The sequence below is a fragment of the Acomys minous genome (genome assembly GCF_964271855.1).
Source record: "Acomys minous genome assembly, chromosome: 2".
Classification (NCBI taxonomy): Eukaryota; Metazoa; Chordata; class Mammalia; order Rodentia; family Muridae; genus Acomys; species Acomys minous.
Genome location: NC_140484.1, coordinates 76,918,259 through 76,935,804, shown reverse-complemented (window position 1 = coordinate 76,935,804; position 17,546 = coordinate 76,918,259). Strand labels below are relative to the sequence as shown.

At 44.7% G+C, this 17,546-nt stretch overlaps 1 protein-coding gene across 3 annotated transcripts in view; it reads right to left on the bottom strand.

The window, feature by feature from the left end:
* The window catches only part of PALB2 (partner and localizer of BRCA2), a 28,868-nt gene extending 11,338 nt beyond the window's left edge, over window positions 1-17,530 (bottom strand). For 2 of the 3 annotated variants that reach the window (XM_084772352.1, XM_084772353.1), the window contains exons 1-8: window positions 17,286-17,530; window positions 14,696-14,755; window positions 14,195-14,291; window positions 12,216-13,655; window positions 8,707-9,380; window positions 8,093-8,164; window positions 5,057-5,218; window positions 1,261-1,346 (exon numbers count right to left, since the gene is read on the bottom strand). In XM_084772352.1, coding sequence (XP_084628478.1) covers window positions 1,261-1,346; window positions 5,057-5,218; window positions 8,093-8,164; window positions 8,707-9,380; window positions 12,216-13,655; window positions 14,195-14,291; window positions 14,696-14,755; window positions 17,286-17,333 — 2,639 coding nt within the window. In that variant the 5' untranslated portion in view covers window positions 17,334-17,530. The remainder of the gene's footprint in view (window positions 1-1,260; window positions 1,347-5,056; window positions 5,219-8,092; window positions 8,165-8,706; window positions 9,381-12,215; window positions 13,656-14,194; window positions 14,292-14,695; window positions 14,756-17,285) is intronic. The other variant, XM_084772354.1, reaches the window with a different exon arrangement.
* Between the last annotated feature and the right edge of the window lie 16 nt (window positions 17,531-17,546).

The window sequence follows — 17,546 nt, the reverse complement described above, 5'->3', positions numbered from 1 at the left end:
CACGCCTAATCTAAACACAAATTCTTCTTTGATTAAAAAAATTTATTTTTAAGCCGGGCGTGGTGGTGCACGCCTTTAATCCCAGCACTCGGGAGGCAGAGGCAGGTGGATCCCTGTGAGTTCGAGGCCAGCCTGGTCTACAAAGTGAGTCCAGGACAGCCACGGTTACACAGAGAGACTCTGTCTTGAAAAACAAAACAAAACAAAAATTTATTTTTCTTTTTTCTTTTTTTCCAATACAGGGTTTCTCTGTGTAACCTTGGCTATCCTGGACTTGCTTTTTAGACCAGGCTGGCCTTGAACTCACAGTGATTTGCCTGCCTCTGCCTCCCAAGTACTGGGATTAAAGGCGTGCGTGCACCAACAGGCCTGGCATATTTTCAGTAACATTTATTTGTGTACCTGTGTAGGGATGTATACCTGAATGCAGTGGCCAGAGGCCAAAAGACGATGTCAGATCCCTTCAAGCTGGAGTTAGAAGTGGTTGTTAAGCTGCCTCACAAGGGTGCTGAAAACTGAACCTGGGTCTTCCTGTAAGAGCAGTGTGCATTCTAAACTGCTAAGCTATTTTTCCAGCCCCGAGATTTATTTTTAAACTTTATGTGTCTGTGTGCATACCTGCATAAGTTCATCTGCACAACACACACACATGAGTCCACAGAGACCAGAAGAGGATCACAGGTGGTTGTGAGCTCCATGTGGGTGCTGGGAACCAAATCTCAGTCTTCTCTGAGGGCAGTAAGCATGGTTAGCCACTGAGCCAACTCTCCAAGTAGGTCTGGAGCTCCATATGTAGTTAAGGGTGACAGTAACCTTGAACTCTTAATCTTTGTGCTTCAGCTTCCCAAATGCTGGGTTATACGTCACATGACTGCCCTAAATTAAGTTTTTAAAAAAAGATTCACTTATTTTATTTTACGGTTATGTGTTGGAGTGTATATATGTGTACCATGTATATGAAGGTACCTGGAGAGGCAAGAAGAGGGAGGGTGTCACATCTCCTGGAACAGGAGTTGAAAGCAGTTGTGAGCCACCTAATGTAGGTGCTGGGAACGCAATCAGATCCTCTGCAAATGCAGCAAGTAGCCTTAAACACTGAGCTATCTCTCTAGCCAGGAAACTCAAATTCTTTTAAGATGCCCTGCCTTTAAGACTTAAGTGTGGGTCATAATGTGCACTCAATATAGCTGAAAAGAACAAAGGTGGCAGAGTGTGAGAGCAAGAGAGAGATCACGTATGGAGTACTTAGACATTGCTTACCTGATTTCTCTGATTTCCAAGTTTCCCAAAGCTACACATATAAGATTGTAAACATCAGGCACTGGAACTATTTGTAATACTGGGATCTATATAAAAGAAAATTATATTCAGTCATTTATGGCTTCATTAATATTTTAAAAAAAAATCATCACATTCTATTTTTATGTTACTCCTAGCCTCCTTTTTTTTTTTGCAATAGGGACATATTAAGTTGTCTCAGTTGGCCCTGAATTTCTTCCTGCTTCAGCCTCCTGAGTAGCTAGGATCACAGGCCTGAGCCAGGTAACCACGTTCTCTAGGGTTCCGTGCTATCAGGACTGTTCAAACAATTAAAGGTGAAAACATCTTTTGCCCTCACACTCCTCTTCAGGGTTTTGTTGGTCAAGATAGGGCCTCACTTATGCACCCTTGGCTGACCTGAGCTCAGTATGCACACCAGGCTGACCTCACTGCCTCTGCTTCCCAAGTGCAGGGATTAAAGGCATGTACACTGCACCTGGGCCCTCAGAAAAACCTTACAGGCTACAATTCTAATTGAATGAGCAGGGTGTGATAGTATGGACCTGCAAGTCCAGTATTATGGAAGCTGAGGTAGGGGGATCACACAATTTCAAGGACAGCCTGGGCTACATAATAAGACACTAAGAAAACTCTCAAACAAGTAATTAAATAGCAGTATGTGTTAAGAGTTAGGTTAGTGTTTATCTTAATGTTTTTCAGGTAGGGTCTCCCTGTGTTGTCAAGGCTAATCTTAAAGTACTGGCCTCAGGCACTATATATTTAACTCAAATATATAGGACTATATATCTAACTCAAGCAAATACTACCACTCCAAGCAAGTACGTGCTTATTTAATTCAATGTATGCCTCTAACAACGGACCTAGTGATTTCTAGCCAATGGATGAAGACAGCATTACACTCCATTTAAAAATGACTCCCGGGCAACGAGAAGCCCAAGCAGGAGACTCGCCTGAGCTCCCGAGACTGCGGCCAGTCTGAACAGCACAGTGAGACCCTGCCTCAAGAGGAGAGCTGGGGTGCTGGAGAGATGACCCGGCAGTTATCAGTCACTGTTGTTCTTATGGGGAACCTGGGTTTGGGTCCAGCACCAGAGGCAGCGCACACCTACATCTAACTCCAGCTCCAGGGGATGCAAAATGCTCTTCTGTGGGCACCTTCATTCTGTGCACACACTCTCCCCCAACACACACACACACACACACACACACACACACACACACACTTACAGATAAACCTTTAGTACAACTGGGTCGTGAATCGGGGAAGTCTGCTCAGTAAGCCAAGTGTGGCCTTGCAAGCACACACCTGAATCTGATCCTAGAACCCTATGTAAAAAGCCAGATGAGACAGCAGGCACTTGTAATCCTACCTTTGGGGAGGCAGAGACAGGTAGATTCCTAAAACTCAATGGCCATTCAGTTTGGCTTACTTACTAAGTTCTAAGCTAATAGGAGATCCTGTCTCAAAAAGCAAGATGGACAGACAGCTCCTGAAGATTGACATGTGAGGCACCTCTAGCCCCACAAACACATGCACTTGAACCAGAATACATAAGTGTACCACCTGCACACACACATATACACATACACATAGAGGAAGGGAGGAGGGCAGAAGGGAAGAAAAAAAGAAAAACTCGTTTATATTTAGGGGCTAAAGATGAAGTTCAATGACAGACCATGAGCTTAGCATGAATAGGGGAAAAAAGAAAGGAAACTGTATTAGTCACTGAGCAGATAGATATTCATGGTCACCTGTAGTGAGAATTTTGGTTTCTTGAAAAACCCGGCTATGAAGCTGGGCATGGTGGCACACACCTTTAATTCCAGCTCGGGAGGCAGAGGCAGGTGGATCGCTGTGAGCTCAAGGCCAGCCTGGTCTACAAAGCGAGTTCAGGACAGCCAAGGCTACACAGAGAGACCCTGTCTTGAAAAACCAAAAACCAAACCAAAACCAAACCCATTATGTTATGTTTTTGTTTTAATCCCAGGTACCGAATATGTGCTGCTTCAGACTGACCCCAGCGGCTGACTATGACTGGGCTTGTGCCCTGGCAGGGGCACGATGCTGCCAGCTGTAGATAGTTCACATGTGGAATTCTCTGGGGGCTGCGGGTCCCCTGCTGCTGCTTTTGCTGCTGCTTTTGCTGACTGCTGGATGGAGACATCCTGAAGATCAAACTTGCCCAAGGAACTCAAAGCTCCTCCTCAGCAGGAAGTACTCCAAAGAGATCCACACCTCCTGCCCGCTCTCTCCTACCTAGTGTTAGGCAGCTGGAAGGGATGGGGGTTGTATAGGGAGGTAGGAAAAAGAGCCCAGTAAAGTAGCCGAAAGCCCGGCTACAGCCACCTCTGTACAGAGTATGGTGCTCAAAGCTGGTGTACAGGACGAATAAGAACAAAGTACAAATACACAGGAAGAAGATACAGGCAGGTGGTGAGTGCCTGCAATCCCAGTACTGGACAGGAGAGGCGGGAGGGTCAGGAGTTTAAGGTAAGCTTCACCACAGGGGGAACTCAGGGCCACCTGGGCCAGGGGAGACCTTCCTCAATACCCACTTCTCTCCAAAGAGAAGACTATGTAGAAACACGTGAATGTTTACATGGATTTAAGCATCTTAAACATAGGAATTGGGAAATTGCTTCAGCAGGTAAAAATACTTTGAGTTCAATCCCTGGTGCCCATATTGGAAGGAGCGAATGATTCCTGAAAGCTGTCTTCAGACCCCCGCCCCACATGCCATGGCCTGCACACACCCACACTCACATATCACACACAAACTGAATACTACTAATAATAAATAATTTTAACAGTAGGACTGTAACCACATTAGAGGTATATGGAGATGAATAAAGATAATATATAGAAAACAGAATAGTGTTTTGGTGAAGAAGAAATATGCCTATTAGCAGTTTAGACATCAGAACAGACACAAGTCACGCTTCCCCAGAGACAAGTGTCCCCGTGGCACTGCACCCACAAATCACGCTTCCCCAGAGACAAGTGTCCCCGTGGCACTGCACCCACAAATCACGCTTCCCCAGAGACAAGTGTCCCCGTGGCACTGCACCCACAAATCACGCTTCCCCAGAGACAAGTGTCCCCATGGCACTGCACCCACAAGTCACGCTTCCCCAGAGACAAGTGTCCCCGTGGCACTGCACCCATAAGTCACGCTTCCCCAGAGACAATGTCCCCGTGGCACTACACCCACAAGTCACGCTTCCCCAGAGACAATGTCCCCGTGGCACTGCACCCACAAATCACGCTTCCCCAGAGACAAGTGTCCCCGTGGCACTGCACCCACAAATCACGCTTCCCCAGAGACAAGTGTCCCCATGGCACTGCACCCACAAGTCACGCTTCCCCAGAGACAAGTGTCCCCGTGGCACTGCACCCATAAGTCACGCTTCCCCAGAGACAATGTCCCCGTGGCACTACACCCACAAGTCACGCTTCCCCAGAGACAATGTCCCCGTGGCACTGCACCCACAAGTCACGCTTCCCCAGAGACAATGTCCCCATGGCACTGCACCCACAAGTCACGCTTCCCCAGAGACAAGTGTCCCGTGGCACTGCACCCGCATGCAAGCATGATGAAGGCAGGGCTGGACGCTAGAGGGAGGGCTCTAGAGCTCCACGCACACCTAAGTCTGAGCCGTCTCGTGATAAACACTGGGATGTGAGTCTGCAATGAGCAGGCAGATCTCTGCTAAGCTGTCCATCCACATCACAAACAACACCCACCCACCCTTCAGCCCTGAGGCTCGGACATACCTCTGTGAAGTGCCAAGTATGAACTTTTTCCCACCGCAAAGTGTCCAAGGGTCTCCAGAGAGAAACTACATCTTCACAAGCAGTTATGATACACGGCTCCTTAGCACCAGCTCGTTCCCACCACACGGCACTCACATCCACAGAACAGGAACTGGAAGGATTCTGACTCGGAAGGATAAATTATGTTAAAGTTCTGCTTAGTGAAAAGAGCGAGTACCAAAGGTGATGAGTTACAGGACGAGAAGAAACACCAGCTAAGCAAAATAAAAGTTTTATGCAGGTTGTAAGAATTTAATAAATTTTATGTCATACACACAAAACAACAACTCCCAAACCATCTTCAGATTTATATCAGGATAGATGTAAAAAATGTCTTAATTCCACAACTAAATAAAATGTTTTAGATTATGTAATTCTAGAATGTAATACATTCTGATTTAGCCACAAAAAGATAGCCCACAAAAACTGACCTGTTTGGAAATAAAGATCCTGGTGAGTAACTCATGAGTTGAAAGAGAATAAAGTTGAAATCATGTACCATATGCTTTAAGAAATAAAAAAAGACAGGGCCTCACTGTGTAGCCTTGGCTGGTCTAGAACTTGAAAGGTGGATCAAGCTGTCCTTCCAAATGCTGGGATTACAGGTGTGCACCACCACGTTCCACTTAAATATGCCTTTTTTTCTTTGTGGTTTTTCAAGACAGGGTTTCTCTGTGTAGCCCTGGCTATCCTGGAACTCACTCTGTAGACCAGGGTAGCCTCAAACCCAAGTGATCCACCTGCCTTCTGGCCACCCTCTCCCCCATGCTGGGATTAAAGGCATGTGACACCGCTGCCACCACCACTCAGCTCAATATGCCATTTTTGATTAGGATAAGGAGAGCACTATGTCCAAACCCACAAAGCATAGCAAAAACAATATTAGAAAAAATAAAATAGATAGCACACAACCCAAGAGGTTGATTAAAACAACAAAAACAAACTAAAAACAATGAATGAACTAGGTGAAGTGGTACATGCCTATAATCCCATACCAGAAAAAAGTGGCCAAAAGGATGCTGAGTATAAATAAGGTCAGCCTGAGCTATATTATATACTGAGACCCTACCTCAAAAACAGAATCAGCATAATCAAGAACTAGTTGCTTTTGAAAACAAACATGAACAAAAATACATATTCTATATGTACAAAGCCCTGGGTTCAATTCCCAGCACCCAAGAAACTAGGCATGATGGAACATACTGCAATCCCAGCTCACCCACCGCTTGGAAGGCAGAAGGATCAGAAGTTCAAGGCCACAGTCAGCTAAATTGGGAAAATAAGGCCAGTCTGGTATATATGAGCCTCCAATTAATTAATTAAATTTAAAAGAAAGAGCCAGGGTGGTGGCATGTGCCTGCAATCCCAGCACTCTGGGAGGCAGAGGCAGGCAGATCTCTGTGAGTTGGAGGCCAACCTGGTCTACAAAGTGAGTCTAGGACAGCCAAAGCTACACAGAGAAACCCTGTCTTGGAAAAATAATTTTTTTAAAGATAGGAGAATGGAAAAACTTAACTGCATATACACTGACAAACAAAAATCGTAACCTTTAATATACAAATGTGAAAATATGAACAAAATAATCTCCACCTGAATCTAAGGCATTAAAATTGACCCCAGTAGAGGACATCATAAGAACATGGCCCACAGAATGAACAAAGTAGGGCCCATCGCGGGACTCGCAAAGACTGAAGCGACAATCACAGACCCTGTGTGTCTGAACTCTGTCCTCTGCACATATGTAATGGCTGTTAGCTTGGTGTTCTTGTTGGACTCTGGGAGTCAGGAGTTGTCTATGACTCTTTTGCCTGCTCTTGGAACCCTTGTCCTCCTACTGGGCTGCCTTGTCCAGCCCTGCTATGAGGGTTTTTGTCTAGTCTTTTTTGTTTGTTTGTTTGTTTTTTTGAGACAAGGTTTCTCTGTGTAGCTCTGGCTGTCCTGGACTCACTTTGTAGACCAGGCTGGCCTCGAACTCACAGTGATCCGCCTGCCTCTGCTGGGATTAAAGGCGTGTGCCACCACCGCCCGGCTTGTGTCTAGTCTTATTGCAACTTGTTATGCCTTGTTCAGCTGATATCCCTGGGAGGCCTGCTCTTTTCTAAAGGGAAACAGAAGAGGAGAGGATCTGGGGGAGAAGGGAAGTACGTGGGGAGGGGGAACACCACTGAGAGAAATGGGGGGAGGAGAAACTATGGTCAGGATGTAATATATGAGAGTATAAATAAATAAATAGATAGATACGTGAGTAAAATTGACCCAAGAACAGCTTTTGACACAAAGCATAGGAACTATTCCTAAGTGCATCCTACAGAAAAGGAACTCAAAGCTCAGCGGCCAATCTGCCAGTAGTGGCAGCAGCGCTAATACCTTTTTGAAATTTTTCCTTGCTACCACTGGTTTCACCGGGGGCAGACTCCGAACCCTCACCTCCATTCCAAGAACACTCAGCAATGTTTAGAGACCTTTTTGGATGTAGTAATTAAATATTTACTGTTTCAAAATCCAATAGAGATTTTTCTTGTCTTGAGTTTACTGTATAGCCTAATCTGACTTTGAAACGAATAGGCAGCCTAGACTGGCCTCCTACTTATAGTTTACTTGTCGCCTGAGCATTGATACTGCAAATGTGTGCCACCACACACAACCCATTTTCCTATAAATCGAAAGTGACTCTTGGAGAATATTACATCATTTAGTAGCAGAGGCACGAAAGTCTCCTGTTTTACTCTCACCCACTCTATTAAAAAAATAAAAAGCTAAGTTGTCCTTGGCAATAAGTTGGTGCATACATTTCAGGACGATAACTCAAAATATAACTATAACTAAATACTGTGAAAATGAATTAAAATCTGCTTTTTTATGTTTCTTAATACATTTAATAATACTAAACAAAAAATTAAATAGTTCTGTGATAGAATTCTTTTCAACCTTCTCATCAGCTCTTTAGTGTTTCATATGGAATATTCAAGGTGCACAATAACAGGACATTCTTCTGACCTTTAACTTTGAAACCAACTGTAGGTTGCCTGGGTTCAAGCTGTCACAAGCAGGGGGCTCGGCGACTTCAGTCTGAGGAAACAAAAGTCACACCAAAAGCTTATTTATGTGACGCTCGCCTTTCCCATCCACTCATCAGTGAAGGTAACTCCGCTACCTCTACTAACAGCACAAAGGCAAATGAGACTATTGAACTGCAAAAAAAGAACAGGACCCTCCTTGTGTTTTTAAAATACATAATTTAGGGTGCTGGAGAGATAGCTCAGCGGTTAGGAGCACTGACTACTCTTCCAGAGGACCCAGGTTTAGTTCCCAGCATCTACATGACAGCTCATCACTATCTATCACTCCAGTTCTGACACCCTCACACAGACATACATGTAGGCAAAACATCAAGGTACATAAAGTGAAAACAAACATAATTAACACATAATTTAATTAGCCTTAATTTTCCCAGAATGAGCATAATGTAACATTTACAATGAAGTTACTTCAAACAAACATAGCAAAAACCTTTAAATACTGAGAGGTCAGTGGCAAGAAAGTCATGCTGTCCATATTCACTAAGACATTTCAACCTTTCAGAGAAAACGTCACAAAGGAAACGATTGTACCTGTTCAACAGAATGTTCATGCAACTCGAGGCACGCATTTCCACAGAGCTGATTTTCTCTGAAAGTGAATGGCTCAATGGGTAGAGATGCTGCTTGGGGGCCAGAGTCACTGTCACAGGCAGGTCGTCCGTGCCTACCTGACACATGCAGGTGGGTATCCAGTTTTGGTGAGCTTGCTGAACTGTTGCATTGTTTATTGACACTAGCAAGATCGCTTGTGTCTCCCAAGTGAGAAGCAGGCTGGGATGTAGAGCAAGTCTGTCCAGCCTCAGCAGATACATTCTCACTGGCTGCTTGGGAGCCAGAACCAGGGGTCACGCCTAGGAAGGGGAAAGCAGGTGAGCACGGGTAGGCAGCAGACCTGCCGCTGTCGAGAGCTGCAGCGCTGTCTGTGGGAGTGAAAAGCACCATGGATGAGGACAGGCCCTTGCTTGTGGGCTGCCTTTTCAGGGTTGGCCCTGGATGGTGTGCTCTTCCTGGCGCAACGGTGAATTCCTCGTCCAAGTCCTCCATTTCCAGATCTATTTGCAGTTCCCCCACAGCAGCACAATTTCCCTCTTTAGAAAGCCTCTTGCCATAGTTTTTTGAGTCAGGAGACTCAATCACTTTTTCTGAGTAGGACTTCAATTTTTCAAGCTTAAGAGGCCCAAAGTCTTCATCAGGTAATTCAAAGTCTGTGATAGTGAGAAGAGACAAGTTGCCTGAAAATTAGGATTTTGTTCTCATGATGCAATGAAAGCTTTATCATTACTCCAAAATAACTAAATGCTATTATTTTCACATGAGTATGTTCATATGCATGTGGAGACCAGAGGTCAATGTTTGGTGGTATCTGCAATTGGTCTGTACCTTATTTTTTTAGGACAGGGTCTCTCACTGAGGCTGGAGCTCACTGGCGCTACACTGGTTGGCCAGCAAGCAGCTCAGCCACAAAAAGCAATGAAGCACGGATACAGTCTACAGCATGCACCCAATGCTAAGTGAAAACAAACATGCAAAGTGCAAAGGTCAAACATACATCACGCAATTCCATTTATCTCAGGTGTCCAGCCCGCTACCTATCTCGCAGCTATCATGCGGTGCACTGACAGCGGTGTATGGGCTGGGGACGAAGCCGGCACGTGATGGTGCAGGCTTCCCTGTGGACTGCGGCAACGTTTGGTACGCAATGGTGCAGGCTTCCCTGTGGACTGCGGAAATGTTTGGTATGTAATGGTGCAGGCTTCCCTGTGGAGTGGTGAAATGTTTGGTATGTGATGGTGCAGGCTTCCCTGTGGAGTGGGGAAATGTTTGGTATGTGATGGTGCAGGCTTCCCTGTGGACTGCAGAAATGTTTGGTATGTAATGGTGCAGGCTTCCCTGTGGAGTGGGGAAATGTTTTGAAAGCAGAGATGGCATGGAAAGCTCACTTAACAAGAAACAGTTAATTGTATGTTATGTGAATGTCATCTCTAGAAAAAGGTTTTTTTGTTTTGTTTTTCGAGACAGGGTTTCTCTGTGTAGCCTTGGCTGTCTGGGACTTGCTTCGAACTCACAGCAATCCATCTGCCCCTGCCTCTTATGTGCTAGGATTAAAGGTGTGTACCACCACGCTAGGTTTAGGAAGTTTTTAATTCTCAAAGACTGATACTGTTTATTATCTGACAATTTTTACTAAAACTGTGTTCCTGGGACTGGAGAGAGTGGTTAAGAACTTGTACTTTGGGGCTGGCGCAGTATCTCAGAGATTACGGGTGTTTATTGCCATTCTAAAGGTTTGGTTCCCAGCACTCGCACCAACTGGCTTACAACTAACTACCTATAACTCCAGCTCCAACAGCTCTGGCCTCGGCAGGCACCTGTACTCACATGCATAAGACATACACATATGCATACAGTTGAAAATAAAATAAATCAAAGGAATAAAAGAAAGATAAAACATGTACTGTTCTTATAGAAGGCCAGAATTTTGTTCCCAGAATGCACATGGAGCAAATCTGTAACTCTAGCTCCAGGGGATCTGTCATCTTTCTGGTCCTTTCAGGTACTACAATCATATGAACACACCCACATGCACATACACATAGACAACTTAAACAAACAAACAAACACCATGTGCTTTCTCTGACCTCTTAAGAAAGCAGCATTAGGCTGGGTGTGGTGACTCAAGCCTTGAATTTGAGATTAAAGAGGCAGAGGCAGGCACACCTCTTAGTACCATCAGTCAGGAGGCAGAGCTAGGGGATTTTCATGTGTTTTAGAGCACTCTGGTCCACATCCACATAGCAAGTGCCAGGAGAGCCAATAGCTACATAGAAAGACCATGCTTCAAACAAACAAACAAAAACCAAAAACCTCAACATAAACAAACCAAAAAACAGAAAGCAGCACCAAATCCTTGGCCCATTTTTTTTGTTGTTGTTACAGATTAGTTTTATCATCATCATAAATGTTTTCAAAACATCTCTATTAATATAAATTCTCATATGAATACTAAACTTGATTATAGATTTAAAAAGGTTTTTAAAATGTAGCTCAAGTTACTAGAAAGGTGGCTCAGCAGTTAAGAGCACTCAAATGTCCACATGGAAACTCAAGTCATCTGTACCCCAATCTCAGTGGATCCTGATGCTTCTCCTGGCCACCACTGGAACTGCATGCACATGGTACACAGGCATACAGGCAGGCACAACATTCATACATATAAAGAAAGTAAAACTACAACAGATGATTTCTTTTCTGTTTTTTGTTCTGTTGTTGTTTTGCTCATTCCCTATCTAAAGCCCCAGGGATCCAATTTTTCTGTTGTTTATCAGGTCATGATTAACTACTAAGAAAAGGAATAAAAAACTTGTTATATTATTGTTTGTTATTCCAAAATCTTATATTCTGTAGACCACAGCTATGCTATCCATAAAAGTTTTTGGACTTTCTATAACATAATGTTTTTCTGTTTGTTTTTAAAGACATATTTGTTATGTATACAGTGCTCTGCCTGCATGTACACCCTCAAGACAGAAGAGGGCATTACAGAGTGTAGACGGTTGTGAGCCACCATGTAGGTGCTGGGAATTGAACTCAGGGCCTCTGGAAGAACAGTCAGAGCTCTTAACCTCTGAGCCATCTCTCCAGGCCTATTTTTCTATAGTTTTACCTAACACATTTTCTATTTTATGTCGAAACACCTGTGCTAAGTCTTCCCATGGCTGTGTCTGAACAGGTATTAGTTTGAGTAAGCACCCAATGTATTTCCTTTGCTATGTGAGTTTTTCAAAAATACAACTAAACTCTGGTGCCACACTGCCAGGTTTCCATCTTAGCTCTGCAATTTAAATTAAAGTCAATGTACCCTCCCTCTACCCCACCTTCTTCAAATGAAGGTGAAGATAAAAGGTTCTACCTTGTACAGGGCAGTGGTGACTCAGTAAGTTAGTGCTGGACAGCATTTACAAGGCCCAGGTTCACAGTGGTGACTAGCTGTCACATCAAGCATCATCAAATACAATCTGATTTACCTTCCACTCTCTTACCATGAATAATCACTCTTCCATTCTGACCCTTATGCTTGGAGAATTTGCTCTTGGACCTGTTAAGAGCCAGTGTGGTGCAAAGAGGGAAAAGCAGCTCACAGCGATCCAGTGTGGAGGCACAGACTGATGTTCGTTTTCCTCTGTGTCCTCTACCTGGTGGCCGGGTAGTGACCTTCCTAGATCGACTGTTAGCTCCAGCAGGCCCTGGGAGAGAGCTGACCTCAGCTGATGAAAGAAGTTCCTGAGAGGGACTTCCTGAACTTGACTGTGCTGTGCATGTGTCCAACACACTACTTCCACTGTGGTCAGTTTCTTCACCGGAGAGGACTACATTCTTAGTTGCTTGATTTTTATTTTTAGACCCTTTCCTTTTGACACCCAAATGACTTTGAATTACAGCTTCCAGAGCTATTTTCCTCTGACAGTCCGACATCCGACGGGTTGTCCTAACATAGTATTCTGCAGGAAACAGAAGGCCCTCAAGCATCGTACAAGAATGCACTTGAGTTTCTGTCAGGGGAGAAGACAGTGCTGCTGGGCTGAGGGTCTTAGATGGACCTAGAATTTCATCTTTCTGAAGATTCCCATTTCTATCATCAACAATGTTACCATGAGATTCCAAAGATTTAAAGTTTTGGGAAGTATTTGCTGGCAAGTTACTGTGAGTGACATCATTTGTAGAACATGAATTTCCTGCCTCTGAGTTAGGACTTCCCGGCCACTGACCACCGGCACTCTCAGCTTTATGGGCTCCTGGGTCATCTGTAAATGCAGCCATTTTCACGCCTTGTGCCCCCGGGTTTGTGGATGATGCTGGGTCCTGGGTAGAACTGGGCACTTTGGAGTCACTGTTAGGAGGTGTACGTTCAAGGTGCTGGCTAGGATTGCTGTCTGACACAGTGCAGGAAGGAACTGCAGCTTCCGTGGAGACATTATTTCCTCTTACAGGTGTATCAATACCCCTTTCAGACTTGCCAGATGGTGGAATTAATATACTCTCCCTGTCAATTCCTGTAGCAAGGGCTGGAGAGTCAGGCATTTTACACTTCAGACTTAAAAGGTTAGTCTTTTCGGTTACTGGGGACCTAGGACTTTTGCTATCGATTGCTTCTTGTGTCTTTTGTTGCTTGCCAGGAAGTATAAGAGATTTAATGTCACAGATATATTCTTTGTCCTGTGAAACAGATGTTTCCTCCCATAGCTTCTTTGTTCTCCCTGGAAGTGTATTCTGCCTTTTCTTACAGTCAGGGCTGCTGGTGCTGTGCAAAAATTGTTCTTGGAAGTCACCCGCTCTTTGTGTATAGAACACTTCTCCTTGGCCATTTTTATGGCTAAAGAACTGAGGTTCAACATCAAATATCACAGAGATGTTTTCTCCAGTTTCCTCATCAAGACGGTTGCTTTGTAATGGGTCACAAGGAAAGCTTTTACTTACAGATTCTGAGGGGGGAAAGTACGTATATATGAGATTCAATTAAGTCCACTTCCAGGCAGAGTCACGAGAGAATCAAAAGCAGACCCACACAGAAACATACGGCCATTCATGCAGCATTTTTACAGTCAAAGAGTGGCTCTTGGCACGGTGGCCTAGGCAATTCGAGCACTGAACAAAGCTGAGGTGGAAAGACTGCCACTGAGTATGCGGCCACCCTGGGAATCATTGTAAGTGTAAGGCCATTTAGGGCCACATGGTAAGATGTTACATAAAACATCACAGCTTAAAAATAAAAATAGCCAAAAGTTAAAGAACCATTTTTTATCAATTCTAAAACATTGAATATAGTTCCTAAAATTTGAAGAGAAAAAGAACAACTAGATAGGCAGTCCAACCGAAGGCATAGGGTAGTCTTTGAATTGTAAAATGTGAATTTTATGTTATTTAAGAAGTCTACGGCTTCTTTACTATGGGCTGTGAAAAAAATAACATCAGCCAACTGAGGAATGAACACAAAGCAAGTGTAAGTGAATGGCTAATTTACCAGAGTGGCTTAGCTGTGAGGAGATTTCCTGCTGGGGCACACAATCTTCTTCTATTGCTTTCTTAGAGTTCTTAGCCTTCTCAGCTCTTTTGGCACGCTAGAGAAAACAAAAGTGGCCCAAGAAATCAATTTTCCTTAGAGCTTTATGACTGTCAAGAACCTTTCTTCCCATTAGGTGGAGTGGTGCACAATGTAATCCTAGCACCCAGAAGGCTGAGGCAGGATTATGGGTTTACTTACGTTTACGTATGTGTGTGCACACACGTGAATACCCCACGTCTTAGCACCTAAGAAGAGGTCAGAAGACAACTTTCCTTACACCATGTGAGTCCTGGGCACCGAGCTCGTTTTGTCAAGCTTGGCACCAGGTGACTTTACCCTCTGAGCCATCTTGCTGGCCCCAGGTTTATGAGTTAAATCCACAATAGACTGCATAGTGAGGCCCTGTTTCACAACCAAAACAACATCTCTTAGATTGTTGACTGAGTATGATTCACTCACCTGAAGGCGAGCAAGTGTTCTGTTGTATTCCTTTTTCAAAAAAGCTAACTTTTCCTTTAACTGGAAGAAAAACATTAACAATTGAGCAGGGGGAAGGTGGGATCAGAGGTAATACGGTGCCTAGCAGGCCTGCGGGTGCATCTGGTGCTCAGTATGCAGTGCTCTGCAGCATCCCCCAGCAAGACTCAGTGCAGGGAAGGGCAGTTCCCCATTCACACCTTTTCTCCAAAGGTTTCTACAAAGCCTCAAGCTCTCTTAGGACTTTTCTCTGAGTTTCCTCTCACCTAGACCAATTCATCCCTTTCCCAATTCCTATGGACTCCTCAAGCCTCAGTCTGCAGGATTACGTCCCTAGGGTAGACTTCTGGGCTCATTCTCAAACCCAGTTTAAACGCTCTCCACTTCCTCTGTGCTCTTCTCAAGATTTACTGCACCACACACTATGTTGTCCATTTTCGCCCGTGTCTTCCTATCCCTTTGAGAAGCAGGGAGGGGCTGTTGGCATAGTCAGTGAACCAATAAATGCTCTTTACTTCTTAATGGCCCAGGAACTTACCCACACCCCCAGTGACACAGTGCCAGTTATCCTTGCTGCTGGAGGTACAAGGTGCCTGAGGCAGTTTACATGTAGTAAAGAATGCAGATGACAGACCAGACCACAGATAAGGTTTGGTGACAAGCCACTAGATTAACCTGAGTGATACGAGTCACTAGCTTCCTGAAGGTGCTACAGGGAGTGTGGTCATTCCTGAGGCTTATAGATCTGAAGGAAGGAACTAATCTTAGGGAAATAGCATTATGTGTAGTTATCCAAGGCACTAGTAGGAAAACTCCATGGTGGACTGGGTTCATATATTTGAAGAATACACAGATGAAAGTCCGTGAGAGGTAGGGACTGTCACCTCTGAGTTCCCAGCTAGGCACACAGCAGGCATCACCACAAGCCTTTGTAAATAAAGTTAATTAGGTTATGCCAAATTCCTAGTCTCTTCTCTGTCTCCTTGGCTTCTGTGGTTGAAAACCATTCTCTCAGTAGCAAAGCCACCCTCGTCTTCCTGCCCTTTAGGAATCTTTAAACTGGTATTCATCTTTCAGACAATTTTGGGGTTTCTATCCTCAGTATATTCCTTAAAACAAGAACAAAACAAATGGGGCTGGAGGTGCACCTCACTTCCTAGAGTGCTCATCTGCCATGCACTGGGATCCCCAACACTGCTGCTGAGCACCTGTAACCCTAGCGCTTGGGAGGAAGAGGAGGGAGGTTAGGCGTCTACAGCATCCTTAGGTACCTAAGTCCAAGACTAATTTGGGATGACACCTTTTCTTAAAAACAACTCCACACACAAGAAAGGAGCAAAGATGCCACAATAAAAGTTACCAACAATGTAAACTTTTCTTAGTCACTCCGCAGCCCCCGCTTTGTGGACGCCAGCACTTTTGCACTCGGTCACCTCAGTTCCTATCCACTCTCAGCTTCACAGTAATCAAAATGGCTGATACTTTCATAATGTACTTCTGTGACTTTAATGTCCACTAACTCAATTAGTACTCACAATAACCCTAACAAGTAGATTCTATTAAATAGTGGCCATGCCTTTAAAGAACACAAATATGCAGTTCCTTCAGGGCACTGCCATTTCTAACTACTCCGTTAAACCCCACAGGCCTGGAGAAGCGGTTCTCAACTTGTGGGTCGTGACCGCGATGGAGGGGTTGCACATCAAATATTTACATTTCGATTCCTAACAGTAGCAAAATTTCAGTTATGAAGTAGCAACAAAATAATTTTTACGGTAAAGGGTCACAGCATCAAGAAAGTTGAAAACACTGGTCCAGAGTCTGCGCTCTTAGCCTCTATTGCTGTCTTGTCCTCAATCTTATCAGTAAGTGGGAGTTGTCTTGTTTATTTGTAAATGATCTTTATCATCTTTAGAAGGGAAGACGGAGGACAACTCAACGTGAACTCTTATTTTGCACAGCAAGCACAAGGACCTGCAAGCAGTCGTTTAAGTTTTACAGGAGAGTAATATATTGAGCTGGAAAGAAATGAGAGTATTTCCAAACAGACTACTACACTAATTTAAACACACACACACACACACACACACACACACACACACACACACACACACACCCCTATTCATTATATGTAATACTTATTTATGTTTTTCCCTTCCCGGCGTCCTCTTCCAACGCGGGTCTTAAACATGGAGAAAAGCGGAAGTTGCAGGGCCAACCAAAGCATCCATTACGAAACTATTCCTTTCCGATATAAACCTATTACTTTTGGAAGTCAAGTACAAGAGTGCTGAAAGATTTACGTGAAGGGGCAGAGATGAGGTGTGAGAGGTAGAGGATGCCGGGGGCGGGGGGCTTTAGGTTTATCTATATTTAAAGTTCTACACCTAATATTTATGCAGTGCCGCTAGAAGTTTGCCTAATTTGCATTTTAAACTCCACTACCAGAGCAGCGCGCTCGTCTCAATGACTTCTCCGGGCGGGTGGCTCGGAGGACGCTGCCTCCCTCGGATTCAGGAACCAGGCACGCCGGGTTAAAGCTCGGGGTCACCCCTTCCCGCAACCAGGGCACCTTTTCCTTCTCCGCACAGCTGAGGGGCTTCCCGGGAAGCTCTTCCATCGGGATGGAAGTCGAACGTAAGGAGCAGCCGTCGCCAGCCTCTGGCTGTGGTCACGGTGACCCAACGGGGCCCAGGAAGACTCCCGGGGGAGAGGAACGGGGACCCAGATTACCCTGGGCGCGTGATAGTCTACACAGATCCCGCGCGCTCCCGACTCCGGCCAATTAAAACCGCCGTTCGCTCTGCGCATGCGCACTTGGAGACCACCGAAC